Below are 21070 nucleotides of genomic sequence, written 5' to 3'. Positions count from 1 at the left end.
GAGCAAACAGTACTCTCCAGTCAAGGGTACTTGCAGAACAGCCTGGATGGAGGTTGCTGAATAAAGTAACGCTGTCCTGTATGTGCACTCGACCAGGAAGCAAGTGAGGAAAAAACTTGCTGGACTATTTAAGGATTTCACGGTAGGTGCATTCACACTTTACATATTTTAACCATGTTGCCTTAAAAGGTATTTTAATAGGATTTCAGTGCATGCTTATTGCAGCATCACAGAGGGGGAATGCACAGCCCTCTGGCAACTGTTGATCAAATTTCCAAATGCGTAAACATGTCTATGTTTCATTATGGCACTCTACATTGCTGCCAATCACTGTGCGTTTGCCCTGTGTGGTTCATAAGATGTAGCAAACAATAAATACCAAGTATGCTGCCCACACATGGTATCGGCATGCTGTACATTCATACATTTACAAAAGCAGCTGGTCTGTGTAGTTGGGTGACACACATCTCTCATATTCTTTATTTCAATATATGTCCCTGTTTGATCTCTTCGTGGGAAATTCTGCACATTACTAGCAACAACACATGCAGTTAGGAGGGGGTGGGTCACTTATGTGTGACCCTTGGCTTCTTACAGGGGAATGGCCCTGGAGATTCTGGGCATGAGGTTAATAAAGGGAGTGTGGGAGATGAGGTCAGAGATCTCCCCTAATTCATGCCTAGTATCAACCTATGATTTTCATTCTTTATCGCCTTACTCATTCATTCATTCTTTTGCTCTTTCATGCAGAGGTGTAACCCGCTGCAGTAACTGCAGCATAACCCACTACAATGTCTTGCCATCTAGAATTGTTTTGTGGATATCTTGTGGCTAATTAATCTTTGTTGTGATCTTATTGAAACGTATAAGGTCCTGAGGGGACTAGAAGGGGTAGATGTTGAGAGGATGTTTCCCCTTGTGGGAGAGACTAGAACTAGGGTCCACAGTTTAAAAATAAGGGGTCTCCCATTTAAGATGGAGACGAGGAGAATTTTTTTCTCTCAGAGGGTCGTGAGTCTATGGAACTCCCTTCCCCAGAGAGCGGTGGAGGCAGGGTCATTGAATATTTTTAAGGCTGAGTTAGATAGATTCCTAATTAACAAGGGAGTCAAAGGTTATAGTAGGTAGATGGGAAAGTAGGGTTGAGGTCACAATCAGATCAACTATGATCTTATCAAATAGCAGAGCAGGCTCAAGGGGCTGAATGGCCTACTCCTGCTCTTAATTCGTATGTACGTATGAAGTAGGTGATGTAGAGGATATGGGGTCGGAAGCTCAGCTCAGGGTCAAATAGGACGCCAAGGTTGGGTCTGGTACCCCCTGTACCCAGGAGCGGGGGCCTCACAGCGACATTCTGGGCCAGAGCTGCTCCCTCTCCTGCCTGTGCCTCTGTGGTTGTTTGCCGATTACTCGGCAGCCAATGGGATTGCCGCGCCCTGGCTTTCACCTCTAGTGTCCAATCGGTGAGCTGGGCAGGCGCGGAGGTCCCGCCCCAGGCCGCTCCTGTCCAATGGCCGGGCTAGTTTGGCACGGAGGCCCTGCCCCTGGGCCGCTCCCTAATTAAGGCTGCGCGGATGGGGGGCTAGGGAACTGAATTTGTGGCCGGGACAGAAGACAATGACTGGTCACTTCTGATGCTGATCCCACCAGAGTTTGTAAGGGCAATGAGAGGTCACCTTATTTGAATGGGCTCAGCAGGCGCCCATGCCATTTAGGGCACATCTTGGGCAGCCACCTTGCCCACAGGCCAGAAAGTCCAGTGCAACTTGTCGGTTCTGCTGGGTCCCCTCAGAAAAAAACTCTGTGGTGCCCCCAGTGGCCCACTTAGTAAAGGAGCTGCAGTAATATAAATTATTTTGAAAAAATCAGTCCTACATTTCAGAGATCAAGACCTTGCTCCTGGTCTGAGCCTCCAGGTGGGTCTCACTTCTACCTTTTGACTGCCCAGTTCATATAGTCTCATCAGGTGTACTGCCATTGATTATATGCCAGGTCCCTCTGAGGACCAAAAATGTGGGACTCCCCAACATTGGGAGCCCCTGTCCCCCTCCTGTGTCAAATGGCCATCTCCTGCTAAAAATTGAAAAATCAGCCAGGCCCAAGAGGCAGCAGAAAGGAGAGCAACTAGGCTGATCCCCAGTGTTGGAGGGAACAGCTGTGAGGAATAATTCCATAAGCTAGGGCTCTCCAACTTTGAAAAGGGGCAGCTCTGAGGGATATTAGATCTTAATGGAATAGAGAACACAAGTCTGAAACAATACTTTGAAGCACATCAGGGCAGAGGACAAGAGGACAAGGATATGTGGAACATTCCTTGTTCCAGTCCTACTCAGGTCTCCTTCCTCACCTCTTTTTCCGGTACATTGATGACTGTAATTGTGCTGTTTCCTCCTCTCGCCCCAAACTTGAAAATTTCATCAACTTTGCTTCCAATTTCCACCCTTCCCTCGCCTTCACGTGGTCCATCTCTGACAGTTCCCTTCCCTTCCTCGACTTCTCTATCTCCATTTCTGGGGATAGGCTTTCAACCAATATCTATTATAAGCCCACCGACTCCCACAGCTACCTTGATTACACTTTCTCCCACCCCACTTCCTATAAAGACTCTATTCCCTTCTCCCAGTTTCTCCGTCGCATCTGTTCTGATGATGCCACCTTCCACAGCAGCGCTGCCAATATGTCTTCCTTTCTCCTCAACCGAGGATTCCCCTCCACTGTAGTTGACAGGGCCCTCGACTGTGTCCGTCCTATTTTCTGCACTTCTGCCCTCTTCCTTTCCCTTCCCTCCCAGAACCATAATAGGGACCCCCTTGTCCTCATCTTTCACCCCACCAGCCTCCAGATTCAGCTTATCGTCCTCCGCCATTTCCACCACCTCCAGGGCGATCCTACCACCAAACACATCTTCCCCTCCCCTCCCTTTTCAGGATTCCGAAGGGACTGCTCCCTCCATGACAGCTTCGTCCACTCTTCCTTCACCTCCAACACCTGATCTCCTACCCATGGCACCTTCCCGTGCGAGCGCAGGAGATGCAACACCTCCCCTTTCACCATACAGAGCCCCAAACACTCCATCCAGGTGAAACAGCGATTTACTTGTACTTCTTTCAATTTAGTATACTGTATTCACTGCTCACAATGCGGTCTCCTTTACACTGGGGAGACCAAACGCAGAATGGGTGATCACTTTGCTGATTCTATAAAGCATTTGGACAGTTACATGGGTAAGATGGGTATAGAGGGATATGGGCCAAGTGCAGGCAATTGGGACTAGCTTAGTGGTATAAACTGGGCGACATGGACATGTTGGGCCGAAGGGCCTGTTTCCATGTTGTAAACTTCTATGATTCTAACACCTCCGCTCAGTCCTTAAGCGTGACCCTGATCTGCCGGTCGCTTGCCATTTTAATTCTCCGTCCTCAGCCTCTTACACTGTTCCAATGAAGCTCAACATAAGCTTGAGGAACAGCACCTCATCTTTCGTTTAGGCATTTTACAACCTTCCGGACTCAACATTGATTTCAATAACTTCAGGTCATAACCACTGCTCCCATTTTTTTTCTTTTCTTTTTTTAATTTATTGGACTGCAGCTGCTGGTAATGGTTCTGCTGTTGCCATTCACAGCTCCTCTAGAACGATCTTTTGTTTCTTAACTTATCCCATCACCACCCTCCTTGTCTTGCACTATCATCCCATTTGTCATTTAATCACTCGTGCCCTCCACCCTATCACAGACCTTCCTTTTTGTTCTTTCCTCCCCTCCCCACCCTCCCCCCACTTTCCCTGGCTCTGTACTTGCTTAAAAACTCTTTAGCATCTTCCAGTTCCGACGAAAGGTCTTCAACCTGAAACATTAACTCTGTTTCCTTCTCCATAGATGCTGCCTCACTTGATGAGCTTTTCCAGTATTTTCTGTTTTAATTACAAGAGCGCACAGGTTTAGGGTTGTGAAGGGCAAACTTGGGACAGATGTAAGCTGTTATTTCTTTACGCAGAGGTTGATCAAAAGCTGGAATGGGTTCCCGGCAAAACTGATTTAGTTCCACAGTTTTGCAGTCATAGGATTGCCTGTTAGGTAACAACATTTTTCTTGTATCCTGTCCAAGGGTATTCAAGAGTTGGGCTTTGTAGAAAGTTGTGGGTTGTTGAAGGCAAAAGGAATGTTTGGCACAGGAGAGGAAAAAGAACTTCTTGCAGGCAGTTTTTGAAATGGAGATATGGAAGTTCAGAGATGATAGCTAAGGCAAGTATGTCAATAGGTGCTGGAGGACTAAGGGTGGAATCAAAGGTAAGTGGTAGCTGTTGATTAGACTTGAATTAAAACAAAACATTATTAGCACAAAGGAGGGCAAAATGGAACGATTCATCCATTGCACTGCAAAAGAATTGGCAGTTGTGTTTTTTGGGAGCATGCAATTTTAAGGAAGTTGATGAATGTAGGGTGGTATAATCAGCAGAAAAATGGATAGGTTTTAATGATGAGTGGAAAGGTTATTGATATGAACACAGAACAAAACATGAGGGAAAACATAGCCCTGGGCAATCACCAAGTTAATAGAAAAAGAATCAGAGGATGAGCCATCAACTACAGAACAGATAGTGATTTTAGAGGAAACTAAGTAACCATGAATATATGGAATGCCATTTAATGATAACTTGTTTAAAAGTGCACAGTGCCAGATTTGTCAAAGGCTCTGGAGATGTCATGGGCAATGACAGATGATTCATTAAGGCTTTCAAGAGCATACTTCTCGAGGTAGGTACCTAAGTAACAAGATCACTATTGACGCAGCCAGAACTTGCAGGGTGATAGTTATTTGAGTTAACAGCTGCTTTTCTGAAATATAGAAAGTGCTTTTGTGAGACCAATAGGCAGTAATTTGAAGGGTAAGAAGGTACACCTTTCTTAGAGATACGGGCCAATCATGCTGGATCTGTACCCGCTGATACTCTGCAGAGTTGAATCTGCCATAATTTGAGCAGTCAGCTCATTTAAATATCAATTGGCAGCTCTCTAACACAAATCCTGTGTAAAATGGGAGTACTATGCTGGTGGTGCTTGGAAATTAGATTGAGTCCTATAAAAAGCCAAGTCTGGTCGAAGATTGCAGCAGCAGACTTGGGGAGCAACAAATAACTAGGGAAATGTTTGGCTCGCTGAATTGACTGTCAGGTAGCTGCACCGGATGATTCATATGTGATTTTTGTACCACTTTTCAAGAATGTCTTCCAATTGAGGATGTCCCAGAGATGGCCAAAGAAGGCCATTGCAAAGAAGAACAAAAGAGTGTACAATTTCAATGGGATGGACCTCTAAACCCTCTTCAGCTAAGCAGAAAGAGACTGCTAGGTCTTCATGGGAGGAAACTGCAAAAAACAAAACATGTCTTGTGTCATGTGGAGGAAGATGGCACCGACAATGTGCCAATCCTCTCACCTCCAGAAACTGAGACCAGTGTTGCAAGAAGTTCAATGACCTGATGAGGGAAGGCAAGGCCAACATACCAGCCATGTGCCCTTTTCTTCCTTGAGCACCTTGGGCACTAGCACATTTTTCACCCTATAAAATTAAAAGCTGCACAACTAATCTTACACAATGCACTCCGCTTAAAGGAATGCACAAACTCAGGATCTTACAGTTTGTGTTACCATCTCTTCTAACAGCAATTCATTGTATGAAGAACCTCGAAACTGCCTTTCTCCACTTTAACAGGGTGAAACCACCAGATCTCTTACATCAGCTGTCTGTTGTAAACAATTTTACAACACCAAGTTATAGTCCAGCAATTTTATTTGAAATTCACAAGCTTTCGGAGGCTTCCTCCTTCCTCAGGAGATGCCGGTGATGGACTGGGGTTGACAATTGTAAACACCTGGGAGACAATCCTCAATTGCCAGCCTTTACCTACTTCTTTCAATCTTCTCACATGAGACGCTTGTGCATGATGCCTTCAAGAGGCAGAGTACAGGAGGGAGATATCCAATATTAAAGAACTCACCCTCTATGGAGAGCAGGTCATGGAGCGGCTGAGGAAGCACTAGCCCTGGAAGATGATGAGTTGATGGCATGATGCTGCCACCAGGTTAGTGGGTGAACACTTATGCAATCACCATGCCATCCCTCTGAAGCAGCATACAGCCACAAGTTCCCATACACTTCTCTAGGGTTATACTCATCCATTTTGTTAACTTGTCCCCTCCTTTCCTGCAGATCCATCACAGAAATGCGGGGGGGTGGGGGAGTTGGTAAAGAAATGAAAGAAGATGATGATGAGGAGGAGGGGTGGGAGAGAAGAGGAGTCAACCTCATGGACTATAACGATGATGATGCTGAGAAATATGATAATAAGGCACAGGGGCTGAAGGTCAAGCTGACTGATGAGTGCTGGACTTAGATTATGTCTTGTGCTCCGCTGTCACAATCTGTTCCATCTCACCTCCTGTGTCACTTGCTTTCTCACTCCCATGCACCATCTCAGATACCTCAAATTAGAAAGAGTTTGTGTAGATGTGGCACTCGGTGATCCACAAAGCACAAGGGAGCTGGAGAGGAGTGGGGAAAGTGTGAGGATATGCCACCTTCCTAGTAGAGGCCAAGAGAAGGCTGCCATTGGTTTTAGAGTTGTAGGACCCAGATCTCATGGATACTTGCCTGAATAGGATATTTGAGGGCAGTACTCCTATGTTCTGAGGTCAGACTCCAAGGGTACATAGAAATTGCAACATAGAAACAAGCCATGTAGGTGTTTACCCCCCATGCAAGCAAATAGTCCTAATCACATTTGCCCATTTTATTCCCATATCCTTTTCCTTCATCCACCTATCCAAAGATGCATCTATGCCGTTGTGTTTGTTTCACACCGTAAAAGTCCGAGGAAATCGTCCCCATTGAAATCTATGCTGGCTACTTCTAATATTTTCTCTTTATCTAGATATGTGGTAAATCCACAATTCCAAAATTTTCCCTACCACAGACGTTAAGCTAACTGGCCCACGTTAGCTCTTCTCTTTTTAAAAATGAGCACTGAATTGGCTACTCTCCAGTCCTCCAGCACACATCCACACTCAATAGTCCTGAAATATAATTTCTAGGGCCATGACAATTTCCTCCTTCATCTTCCTCAGGAACCTAGGATGTATCCCATGGGGCCTTGGTGTTATGTCTTCTTTTAACCTAATCTTAGCCAAAATTTCCTTTTATCCATCATAATATCACTCATATTACTCTCAACCACTCCAGGAGTTACCTCCTCTTCAATATCCTTCTCTTTAGTAACGACCAGTGAAATATTTATTAGACTGCTGCGACAACTGACAGGTGTGACTCTGGAGTTTACAGTTCTCATTTGTGGCAACATCAGCAAAACTTTTTCAATGTGACAGATTCATTGGATTCTGCAGCAGATTCCCACCTACAGAGTCGCCAAGGACCAGTCAATGCCTCCACCTCTACAGAAGCAGAAACTGCAGCTCTGGTGGCAGTAGGGGAGAGATAAGACAGCATCTTGCGTTCTGGATTCCAGACCGTGCGGGGCCGGGCTGCACGCTGCTATCTCTCTGGGCTTTCAGAATCTGATAGCTGCCATTAGACCAGCCAGCCCGCTTATTGGTGCAGTATGGCGGCAGCTGAAGGCAACCAATGAAGCTGGCAATTACTCAGGACTGCAGCACATGCCAGGCATTCAGCCTTCCCCTTCAGAACAACATGTTAGTGGCGCATAGGAAACAACACCAGGCTGCCCAGCAGCGGCTGCCTCCCAGGAGCAAGTTGTCAAAGAGAGCCACCTCAGTTCCATAGCCTTTTGTAGCACAAGAGCAGCCAACTGCCTGTCATGATACTGGTTCTCAGGTTGCACCTAGGAGAAGTGCTAGAATAGAATTTAAAAAGGTATATTTAGTTACCTAGGGGAGGCACAATGGGAGGAAAGAGTAGATTGGCATATGGACACTTTGGACTTTATTGTATTGAAGGAGAATGTGCACTTATATTGGGCTTTTTTATTCATGGAGATCATAGTCATACAAGAAAGAGTGCATGCATTATGTGCTGACATATTCAATCAGGTGCTTGTTATTGGTATGGTCGTGGATGGCCAAAGAGGGCTGATGTGTTGTGATATTCTAGGATAAGTACTGGATTGAAGGATTTGTCCTTTATTTGAAAGTGGGGGAGAAGTTGTTAAGGCAGTGGTGACAGAGGTTGACTGCTGCTGTTTTGCTGTGATACCAAAAGGGATGAAGTTCCCAGCTCTGTGGAGAAGTGCATAAGTCACCTGATGAATGCAGGTTTGGATCTGCACCCCTGGGTGAGATTACATGGATCTCCTGGGTGAGATTACATGGATCCCCTGTGGCTGCCGTAAATGACCAGCTGCCATAAAAGTTGAATGTGGTTGTGACCTTCATAGCCAAAGACAGAGCTTTCAGCAGTTCTCAGGCTCAGATATCCCTCGATTCAACTGATTCTGGCAACAGCTGTGCCTGATATTTCCACTTACAATTTACTCCTAGTGCATTGCGAGCATAAATACAAGAAATTCAGGGCTGCAGCACCACTGGCCCTCATTTACATATATTACAATCAGCTGCATGGGGACTTGGTGGGTGGATTGCAGAAAATTACATTAGGAAATTCAAGCGCTTCATTTTAAGAGCGTAAAACTAGTGGAAACGGCTTCCTGTCCAATTTACAGGCCCAATTTAGAGCCTGTGAATTGGAGAGGATGCTTTTTCTGCTGGTTTTAGGCCCCAAAAACACCAAAAATGACATGGGATTTCAGGGCCAATATGAACTTGGGCCAATTTTAAAGAGAATGGCTGGAAGTGAGAAAGATGGGGTGAGTTTGGAGCCATAGCCCTCTGAAATTACACCTGTCCTATGATTCTATAATTTATCTTTGATCGGATAAGGTTGGATAATATTTCTCAGAAAATTTCTGACTGTAACTAGTGGCACATCCACAAGACTCACTACAGCAGTCTATTTGTGGATGTTTATGAATTTAACCTTTTTTTCTCCTTGTGATAATTAGACCAGCATTTGTAGCAGATGCTGGCTATCTTGCATAAACTGTAAAACAGCTGTCCATCAAATGGTTTGGCTTATGTTAGAAGTCGTCTGAGTCTAAAGTTCACTGAAAGGCCCCTGCTATTATTCCTCTCCCTATTTATTTGATGTTGGAGGTGTCTTCTCCTTTGAAGATGAAAGTAGTGCCATGTTAGATAGGACCTCACAGATTTTCTGCAGTATTTCCACGAATTACAGAAACAATCATTATCCAGTATATATTAATTACTCATTCCAGCTTTCCTCATGACCTTTCTGAGTAATTTATCCAATAAAGGTTAAATGATAGAATCATAGAAATTTCAACACAGAAGGTGGCCATCTGTCACATCATGCCTGTGCAGCTTACCCACTATAATCCCATTTTCCTTCTTTGTCCCAATCCCCATTAATATTTTTCTTCTTTAAGTATTTATCTAATTCTCTCTTAAATGCTGCCACTAACTTGGCCTCAATAGTGACTTGTGGTAATGCATTCCATATTCGAATAACCTTTTGTATGAAAAAATATTCTTTCAATCTCCTCTTTATGCTTCTAATATTAATCCTAAATATATGTCCATTTGTTGCAGACTTGCTGACCAGTGAGAATGTTCTTTCACTATTTACCCTCTCAAGCTCATAATTTTGAATGCTTCTATGAGATCCCTCTTAACCTTCTCTGCTCCAATGAATACAGCCCTGGTTTTTCAAGTCTCTCACCATAACTCCACTCGCTGGTATCCGTTACATTTCTAGATCCTTTCTACCCTTCTTTCTCTAGATTTTTTTGGCTTTTGTGTTTTAGATTACTCTCATAAGTGAGCCCCAACTCCTTAAACCTTGAGAGTATCTTCACTCACCTTGATATCTAGGTAAGCTTTCATAATGTGCCCAGGATAACAACAGGAACACTTTCCTTCTATTTCGTGAAAAGCAAAATACTACAGATGCTGGAAAACTGAAACAAAAACAGAAAATGCTGGAAGCACTCAGCATCTGTGGAGAAAACAAACAAGCTAATATTTCGAGCGTGTGAACTTTTCATCAGAATTTAGCTTTAATGAAAAGTTCGCACAGTCAAAACATTAACTTGTTCGTTCTCTTTCTGCTATTTACTTCAGCTTCTCAAATTATCCTGTGCCTCCATAGGACCTTTCTCCCATCTACAAAATACACTAGAGCATCACAGTAAACAAGAAAATAACTAACAGTTACATTAAAAGCTTTTACATTTACAGTAGAAACTATACTATCCAGCTCCTTAAAAGATAAACAACTGTGCACAATATACTAAATTACTATTTTTTGAATTAGCATTTTATATGCACAGCATTTCTTTTCTTATATTTTTCTTCACTGCCAGAACTATACTGGCCTGACTTAACTCTTGGAGGTTCCAAATTAATTCTCCACTGATTTGAACAATTCTACTTACTTAATACCACTGAAACAGTTGCTAGGGCCCTTTGGAATTAAATTATTGACAACTCAATTCCAAAAGGAGATGTCTGTCGTACACATATCTGAATCAATTACACAGCATTGTTTATGTTTGAATTATGTATCTTGGTTCTCCTCTCAAGCCTATGGCTTGCTTTTTCTCTCAGGTCTTGGAGACAACTCACCAAAACTTGCAACATTGGAATTAATTTAGCCAGGACGCATAGTGGTACATTTTCAACGTAATACTGGTGTCGTGGATCGGTTGCTCATTATAGAAATCACCCAATTTTCATTCCCATTGATTTCAACTGCAGCTAACTTTTAAACACCTTGGCCCTGAAATTCGACCAGAGTTCCACTGGACAATCATTACAGTAATGGGACATCCCACCTGCTATTTGCCTTGTAGGGGGTACAACTTCTGTCTGTCACTTACAATATAAATGATAGGTGGGGGCGGGGCCAGGTGTAGTGACTCCCTGCTCCTGCTCCTGCTCCATAGTTGGAACCTGACAACTGTATGGTGATCGGTAAGCTGACAGAGTGCCGGTATAGCAGCTTTTACAATGCCCTATGTGGGCCCCACTGGTGAGTCAAGTGACCTGGACCCCTGAAGATGGAATTTTTCTTTGAAATCAGTTCCCTTGCTTGGGGTAACATTGCTAAGGTTGAGAAACAGCCTGGGAACCCTCTCCCTAATGACTTTACAAAGTCAGAGATTCCATAGGTATGGTGCTGGTGGGTATCACAAATGTGCCCATAGTGGTGCTTGTGCCCACCTGACCTATGCTAATGAGGTACCCTCCTACTGATGCTGCAAACTCTGGGGGGCAAGGGATTTAACACTGGAGGGTACAGTTGAGTGCGATTTCGGTGTAACTGTTGACATCGTGCCCTGAGAAATTTCGGACACCTTATATATTGTGACTGGAAGAGACAGCCACCAAGCCAAAACGAGACAAAAACATCTTTCATTTTTGTCACAGTATCTTTCCAATGAGTCGACTCTGCACCTCCCAAACCCGCGACCTCTACCACCTAGAAGGACAAGAGCAGCAGGCACATGGGAACAACACCACCTGCACGTTCCCCTCCAAGTCACACACCATCCCAACTTGGAAATATATCGCCGTTCCCCCATCGTCGCTGGGTCAAAATCCTGGAACTCCCTACCTAACAGCACTGTGGGAGAACCGTCACCACACGGACTGCAGCGGTTCAAGAAGGCGGCTCACCACCACCTTCTCAAGGGCAATTAGGGATGGGCAATAAATGCCAGCCTCGCCAGCGACGCCCACATCCCATGAACGAATAAATTAAAAAAAACTCCAATATCCTTTCTATTGGGGTGTCCAAAATTGTACAGTTCACTCTCACTGTGGCCTCAATGTCTTGTGCATTATCATCACCTCCTTGTTTTTTGTATTCAGTGCCTCGATGTATAAAACACAGACATTCCCTTTGCCCTTTTCATGGTTTTTCTACCTACATTCCTCCTTTAAAAGATTTGAGGTGGAAATTCAACTTTGGCAGGGGCTTAATACAGACAGTAGTGGATCAGCCGCCCTCAGAGCTGCTTCCGTTCCATTACCATAACTTCACTGGAAATGCGGCAGAAATCCTGTTTACACTTTGCACTTCCAGCGAAGTGACAGCAGTGGAGCAGAAGCAGCTCCGAGGAAATTCCTGGCCCTGATCTCCTTATTCATATATAAAGCTCTGGCTTTTGACACAACTCCTTTACTACCAGTTTTGATTATTTAATTTGTATCCTGTTCACCTTTTACTTAAATATTTCCCACTGCTAGTTTGCTGTTTTATCTGCTAACCTTCCATCCAATTAATCTGGGCTCAGTCCAATTTGCATCTCTCTAAAGTTTGCTTTTTAACAATTCAAACACCTTTGTTTTTGTCCATGTTTTTCTTCATCTATTCTGACTGTATGCCTAATTTTGCTATCATCATTGGCCTCTAAATGTTCTTCTACCTTCAGGTTGCTTACTTGTCCAAGTTCATTCCCCAGAACCAGGCCAAGTACTGGAACTTTCCTCGTTGGATGTGCTGGATTTGAAAACAGTTCTGATTACATTCTATGAACCTCCACAATTTGACCACCATTGTTAATGTTGTCCCAGTCTACCATTGGATAGTTAAAGTTACAACTCTTTTACTTCTGCAAACTTTTTTGGATTGTCTAAAAATCACCTTCTCTACTTCTTTCACACTACTTAGTGGTTTGTAATGAATACCCACTATTGTTGCAGAGCCCTTATTATTTCTCAGTTTAATCCAAAGAAACTCAATTTGAACACTATCTTCATATTACATTTTCATTTCAGTCTTTTAATTGTGTTATTGGTTAGTAATGTCAAATTTTGGTTGATTTTCTGATGTGAAAATTCACACCAACAATTCCAATCTCATTTCTCGCAGAATTCTTGAAAGCCATTCAAGAGAAAACATGTTCATCCTCTTGTCTAGGATGAATTAGCACCCAAAGCAATCTAATTTAATAGGATTTTTTCTAAAAAGTAGAAGAAAACAGAGCCTGATTTTTAACTACTGCACCAACAATCTACTGAACTCTAAGCAGTTTAGCAAAATAGGAAACTTGAACCATTCAATCGTTGTCTTTTTTTAATACTCAGAAGAAAAGATATCTGAGCTTTCCTTATTATATGACACACTTACAGTTACTGGAAGTTCAAAATAACCCATTATTTGCCGTCTTAAGTTGATATAAAACATACAGCTTTCACAGCAGCCCAGCAAATGCTGCCTTTCAAATGCTCCCTGTTGAAGTACTAACACTGCCTATCCAACTGGTGAGCTACAAGGGATACAGTGCCCATTACCTGTACCTGCAACAAATCCTGCATCATAGCTAAGAGTCTCTTTTGGTGGAGTCATCGTGGGGGTAATTTTGACTTTGGGCGATAGTGTAAAAAGGGTGATAGAGAAATAGCAACCCGTTTTACATCTCTCCCGATTTTTATTTCCAATGGAAAATCGATGAAAATAAAAATCGGAGAGATGTACAATGGACTGTTGATTACCTGCTGTGGGTTCATTGCTTTTGGAGGCAGCCTAATGTCACTTGTGTAGGGCTACATGATGGCACATTGAAATGAGTGCCAAAAAGTTGCTCCTATGCCACTCTGAGCATACTGCCAGTGGAGAGCATTGTGAGACCCACTGGTCTGTCTGAGCATAGAATAGAGGGCATCTAGGTGTTCATGGACTACCTCTCTCATGGTTGCCTGTAACTGCTCTCCAAATTAGTTTAAGATGGCCATGACAGCATTTTAGAGTTTGAACCCCAGAGCCTTTATAGCAGCAGTGGAGCATTATTAACAGACGCTGCTATTGCCTAAGCAAGTGAGACCTCCAGCGCAGATGCCATTGCTGTCGCCATATGGCCAATAGCAAACTGCAGTACAGACAACTGTTGCTTCTTGACAGTGCATATCTCTGTGTCAAAAACCTTCACACTACTCACACCATCTCTGATTGTTGTGCACAAAGCAGCAGGTGACTCCTCAATATGTGCCTGGTGCTGTACCAACCTTCCATGTACAAGCAGGTCTGGATCCACAACTCACACCTAGCACCTCATCACTCATCACCACTGATACCCCATGCTCACCAGTGCTTAGTAACTCACCCTGTACTTCCTCCTCAAATTCAGTATCCTGAAATGTGTGTATCTGTGCTGCTGTCTGTTTCAAGTGGGTGATAGTGACAGATGATGCTCTGGTGAGTGGCGCTTTTTGGGGTGACTGGGTTCTCCTTATTCTGTGAAGCGAGCAGATAGTACTAAATGGATAAATGTGTTCATTTATTCATATAGTACTATCTTTATTTGCATTATTATGCACTTGTGTATAATCATTGTGTGTAGACACAATAAACTAACATATCCTTCAAATCACATAACAACTGACTAAATTGATATATATTATGAGTTTTGCATTCTCCTTCAATCGCTGCAGGCTCCATACTTTCCAAACAGCTCAATATTAGCTTGCTCATTGCAATGAGCTGTTTCATATCTGGGGGCCCATCACTGCTTCACACTACTACTTCCAGTCACATGTAAGCTTAGCTTAACACTATTACCAAGGAACTACCTTTCTGTATTGCATTCTCCTTCCCATTAAGATAATCTGTGTAACCCTACTATTTTCATTTCTACTGTCTTCCTACATTTCTCTGTGCTAGTACAATATTTTTGTATTTATTGTTTAACAATTACTACTTTCCATCATGTCCGTATATTTCTTGTGCTGCTACTTTATAGTAATATTACCTTATGGCCCTTTTCAAGTCATGTAACATATTCTGGACCTGTTGTCAAGCTTTTTGTATTGTTCACACTGCATTGAATCTATTTGTGCCTTCTTGCCATGCTTGTTCACTCTTGGCATTTTTAGGGGTTCTCTTCCCCACCAAAAACTTGCATGAATCATTTCACTAAAATAGTTACAAATATGGCATTGATCAATTTTGCACTACACAAGTGGATTGCCAAACTTTTCAACCTCTATGCAGGTTGACTGTTTAGTTAAATGATTATGAAATGCTATAGAATCTTTATTGGAAGTGTGTCACAATTGGTTGCGTGTTTACCTTCCCACTAAAAATTTACTTCTCAGAAATCAGACATTTCTAAACCACATGTTTCTGTGATTTGTTAGTGAGTCCTAAATTTTGCTTAAAAATCAGCATTTTTCTGAAACAGAGGAAAATATGGCCCAAGATGGCTGCTACAGTGAATACCCCATTCTGTGACATACTTTGAAAAATGAAATAGTTAAGTGTCAAACCCCAGGCTTGTAAAAAATATAGTGTTAAAACTGAGGGCCCAAGATGCCGATCGGGTCGCTCCATTGACAGAAGTGCAGCGGAGCGGGCTCTAAGTCTGCTAATGTCTGTAAATCAGGACCCTGTCCCAAATTGTGGGGACGGAGTAATTTGCATGGTAGGGGTGAGGGAGGACTCCACCTGGAAGAAGCATCAGAAGCACCCACCCTGACAGTGGTAAGCAAAACTGGAGTGACGCCATGCTTCTCCGATGGCAGATCACTGGCCTGTGAAGGGCCAAAGCTAGGGAGGCTAAAAACTTAAAAATTTCCCCTAAGTGAGCACTGAGGTACTAAAGTTAACGGAATTGATCCCCACCGGGATAGATTAGTTTTCCGGGGGCATCATCAGCTCTCAGTTGGTGAAAGCTCTGCTGAGGCCTGTCAAGGGCGGAATGGCGGAATTCCTGAGGTAGCCCAGGAACTCCCCCCAGACACATCCCCTTGACGTAAGGGAGGGCAGACACAAGTGCGTCCTCTCCCCCATTCCTAGAATTTTGGGCCCTGAGAGTCCAATGATGATGATAATAGCTTCCATCATTCCTAAACACTAGTTCAATTCTAAAACATTTTATTTGAAACTTATTTGGTTGCACATTTTAAGAGTTAACAGAATGTCAGCTGACTGCACTGACGTAAGATTCTCAATCAGTCTTTTTTTCAGTCCAGGATTTTCAAATAATAATTATTGCACTCCAGATATTCAGCCATTAGCAGTGAATTACATTTCATCGTAATGATTATTTAGGTACAGGACAGGGACAGAATGTAATGCACATCTCACTGCTGTACAGTTCCCACATTATTATTCAATGGATGCTTTCTAAAATCTGATTGTTACAAAATTCTGCTCCTCTTGCATTACATAATACATCAAACTGTGCTTGGAAGGTATTTAAGAACAGGCAGCAACATGAGGGGCCTCTGTCGGTAGGAAGTGACTATTGATTATTGGTTATCGAGATTAGATAACAGTAGAGAGGGACAATCCAGCAGCAGGTGAAGGTACGGGAAAATGCAAACTGCCTTTCACTGTAGTCTACAATTTTAGTGAATAGATATGTTTACAGCATAAGATACGGTATGTTAAAAAAATGTAGCCCAGAAACTCCACTGGGCAGATTTCAGGCGTAGGGACAGTGGAGGAAACCATGGTTGGGCAGAACCAGTCTTCGCTGGATTTCTGCCCCATTGATGCAGCCACAGCAAATTTCAATAGAGAGTTTCAGCAGGCATTCAAATTTCAGTAGGCGTTTCTTCTGCCCATGCCGCCCTCCATCCCAACTTTCAGTTTGAAGGTGTGTCGGGGCATTCCTAGGCTCCCCTGGAAATCTCCCCAGATATACCATCATTAGTCCCAGCAGTACTGACAGCTGGAGAAAGTAGGCATAGGTGCTACTTTCTCCACAAGTGGGCTCCACTGGGGAGAAATTAAACAGCAATGAATCCCAGAGGATCGATTCTGGGCCTACCAGTGAGGGAGAAACAACAAATACTTCTAAAGAGGCATCCAGTCTTTAACCAAAATCAGCATTGGGTCATCTCTTACCCCCTTGAGTGGCAAGTTACCATTCTGGGATTCCATTGCTATTTGGAGAATAAGGATGCTCCAAGCTTATAGCCTCATTTTGTGCTTATAACTGCAGTATCATGAAAGAACATTACCGTATAATTTCAAAGCCTTTGTGATGAAGAAAACGCCTAAATAAAGGGGTGGATTTGAATTTTGGTTTTATGCCCTATAACTGTCAGATCTGAACAATAATGAATAAAACTGCCATGACTTGAACACTTTTGTGAAACATACCTGAGCTGGATCTTTTCAGTCTTTTCAGGTGCTGATCTGTTGTTTTAGCTAGATTTGGTGAGGATCTCGGCCCATCTTTTAATTCTTTATCAGAACCATTCAGGTCACCAATATTGTTTGATTCAGATCCTAAAAAAATATATAAAATTGATTGTGTTATTTATCATGTTTACACATCTGGCTTTAACATTTCAGCTCTGCACATTTGTGATGATCAGGGTTTCCAACCAAGATAAGTTGGGAATTTATTGTACTAATTGAAGTAAGACTAGTTTATGTCTAAAGACATAGACTATAGTTGACACTGTAGTTGACACTGTAGTTGACAACTATTAAACCCATCAGGAGATGACTTTGCCTATTGCTGGTACATTACCTGCAGGCTCCAGCATGGTACTTCTTCACTTATAAATCACTACTTTTCCTGTGTTTAGTAAATGCTTCCATTTACAACATTTTATTGGGTATTTAAGGAGTACCTACATTATGCTATTTTACTTCAGAGTGAAAAAGAACAGCCGCTATATATTCACTGCAAATTAACCCCTCAGGAGTCATTTATTTCAGGACCAGTATCTCGTCTATAGCTGGCTAGTTCCAGCAGGATGTTTTATTCAGCAGTTTTTATTGGAAGTGGCACATATGAAGATGACTGACCTATGCAGTCATTTTCAGATACAGTAGCAGGACCCACACAGTAATGTCTCGGTGTCTGTATTTTTTTGGTTGGCACATAAATAAAAAGGCTTCATGTTGTGGAAGTTGGATCTTCTACTCCTTGCTTTCTGCATTCAAGTTATCTGTTTAAGTATAGTATGTTGATTGCTTATAGCAGGTAGGCAGTACCTAACAATCTCAGAACATCCTTAAATCAATGTTATCAATACACACAATTGTTTTATTTAGACAGCAAGCTTTCTCAGGAAGTGTTCTTATATGATTAAACATTTCTTTTGTCTACGTGATGCTCATTTAACTTCTTGGCCGTGACTAGAATCCTCGTGGCCTCCTTTTCTGCACTATTAGTAATGTTCTCTATGTGTTTTCCTTTTTGTTTGTGAGTCTGCCCTAGCACCATTTGAAGGTTTCCAGCCACACACAATTGATGCAGATTTCAGCTATGCAGATCAATTCCTTCCTCCCCGACAAACCATCTGATGTTTGGGACCAGTCTCTAAAGTTACCAGCTATACAGATACAATCACAGACAAAAGCATCAGTTGAAAAATATGGAACACCCACGGGTAAGTGATACTTGCATATTGTTATTATGATGAACACTATACAGCCCCCTGATGGAAGTAAGCTCATTGTTGTAACTACACTCCAATGTCTTCTCTTGTATTACTTTGTTATTCTTTGACAGAATATTGTAGAGGGGGGCCCGGAAATAAAAGTATCTGCATATAGTGATACTGCCATTCCAGGCCAGAATGGAGATGATTGGGTAATTCCTCCGTCAATCACGCCTAGAGACAGTATTGCTGTAAGTGACTGGGATTGATTTTATGCACATAATTTGTATGTAACTGTCCTCCACTCACTGCATTTGCGGCTGCATATAGTGACACCACTATTCAAAATAATTAATATGCATTATGTAACTACCCTCCACTCACTGCATTCTGCTGGAGAAATCACTCTGCTTTTATCAGGAGATATAATCACCCTGTCTCGGTCATGAGTTCTGTTTGCTGTAGTTCATAGAGACTTTTTAAAAATAGACTCTGTATACTGTTTGGTGTAGTGCGCTGTTCAAATAGACTGCTGAGTAAATAGACATTGTTTGCTGTAAAATAGACTGCTGCGAGTCCTGTCGTAAGTACCGCCCCACCTTCAACTCATTGGCTGACATAGTGCAACTCATTGGTTGACACAGTGGTGTCAGTAGATGCTATGAATAAAAGCAGCTAGTTATTACCACATTAATTTGAGTGTTTATTTGGACATAACAGTAAGGTAATGCTAGTTGCCAATTCTCAAAAAAATTAAGATCTGACAAATAAGAAAATAATAGATGCTGTGCTGCACAAAATTGTACTTGATAACAAAGCTTTGCCTTGTCTTTCCAGTGACCTTGTTTGTATTGTTTTTCTAGAGCTATAGAGAAAAATAGGGTTATGGGAGTGTCAGACAGATGCACTGAAGGTATCTTTTTATTTTGCTATAATTACTTGTAACAGTAGAAAGTGCGTAATGTCAAACATCTTGTTTGCTTGTCTACAAGTGTCAGACTCTATAGATTCAAATGACTAATTCTACTGTGAGTACAACACTTTATAAAAGTATTTATCTCACCTAGTGCCAAAACATTTACCTTGTAGACTGTGAACACATTTATTTACAAAGTAATGGGCCACATTTACAAGTAAATTGGTGCTGGCACTATCGTTTCTGCAATGCAACATATTCTGTTAAGTGATACCTGAATTAATCACAACCAAACAAAGTAATTTCTCAGAACAGCAAAGACATCTGTTGGAGAATACCAAAAATATGGTTCTGTACTTTTGTTAGGCACATAAACATGAATATTTAGAAAAAAAACAAACGAATGGTTTCATGTTGTTACCTGAATTTCAGGACAAGCACATGAATTTATCACTCAACCGCATTGTATGTTTTTCCCCACTACAATTTGAGTAAACCATAAAAGTGTATGTGTGGAATTTTCTGATGCCCTTTGCAGCAGTCACTGAAGAGTCTCTGAGTGCTGGTCATCATGACGCTCCCTGGTCAGTCCTGGTTGCAATGGAGGTAGAGCCTCCTCACCAGCAATGTCAAAGTCCAGCCTTTTTGAATGGCAAAATTGTGACAGATGCAGCAGGCTACAAATTTTCATAACACACGATCTGGAGCACAACTAGATCGAATCGGGCCAGGACCTACTCCGTTAATGGTAGGGCGTTGGGGAGAGTTATAGAACAAAGAGATCTAGGAGTACAGGTTCATAGCTCCTTGAAAGTGGAGTCACAGGTGGATAGGGTGGTGAAGAAGGCATTCAGCATGCTTGGTTTCATTGGTCAGAACATTGAATACAGGAGTTGGGATGTCTTGTTGAAGTTGTACAAGACATTAGTAAGGCCACACTTGGAATACTGTGTACAGTTCTGGTCACCCTATTATAGAAAGGATATTATTAAACTAGAAAGAGTGCAGAAAAGATTTACTAGGATGCTACCGGGACTTGATGGTTTGACTTATAGGGAGAGGTTGGATAGACTGAGACTTTTTTCCCTGGAGAGTAGGAGGTTTAGGGGTGATCTTATAGAAGTCTATAAAATAATGAGGGGCATAGATAAGGTAGATAGTCAAAATCTTTTCCCAAAGGTAGGGGAGTCTATAACGAGGGGGCATAGATTTAAGGTGAAAGGGGAGAGATACAAAAGGGTCCAGAGGGGCAATTTTTTCACTCAAAGGGTGGTGAGTGTCTGGAACGAGCTGCCAGAGGCAGTAGTAGAGGCGGGTAAAATTTTGTCTTTTAAAAAGCATTTGGACAGTTACATGGGTAAGCTGGGTATAGAGGGATATGGGCCAAGTGCAGGCAATTGGGACTAGGTTAGTGGTATAAACTGGGCGACATGAACATGTTGGGCTGAAGGGCCTGTTTCCATGTTGTAAACTTCTATGATTCTATGATTCTACGAACTACAGATCCCCTCCCGACCTGTCCAGGCTGCAAAAGTACACCTTAAAGACCCTGATGCTCCACTGGTGCTGTTTGGGCCACTGTTAGTGGGGTTATTATCCATGGGAACAGTTAGTAGGTTTTGTCATCCAGAAGCCATCCGCTGACCTGATGTTCTTCCCTGAAGAGGTCAGGGATGGTCAAATTTCAAAGGTTGAATGCATCATGATAACTTCCAGCATATCGGGCATTGATATGGAGGATTTCTGCATGTTTTTTT

The 21070-nt window shown here is 42.5% G+C and overlaps 1 protein-coding gene across 1 annotated transcript in view; it reads right to left on the bottom strand.

Moving 5' to 3' along the window:
- The window catches only part of LOC137314470 (putative Polycomb group protein ASXL3), a 247221-nt gene that overhangs the window by 109079 nt on the left and 117072 nt on the right, over window positions 1-21070 (bottom strand). Inside the window, exon 7 of the mRNA XM_067979807.1 lies at window positions 17163-17291. Coding sequence (XP_067835908.1) covers window positions 17163-17291 — 129 coding nt within the window. The remainder of the gene's footprint in view (window positions 1-17162; window positions 17292-21070) is intronic.

Source organism: Heptranchias perlo, chromosome 3 (assembly GCF_035084215.1).
Source record: "Heptranchias perlo isolate sHepPer1 chromosome 3, sHepPer1.hap1, whole genome shotgun sequence".
In the NCBI taxonomy this organism is placed as follows: domain Eukaryota; kingdom Metazoa; phylum Chordata; class Chondrichthyes; order Hexanchiformes; family Hexanchidae; genus Heptranchias; species Heptranchias perlo.
The sequence above is the reverse complement of the archived record's forward strand: the minus strand, read 5'-3'. Positions and strand labels throughout refer to the sequence as shown.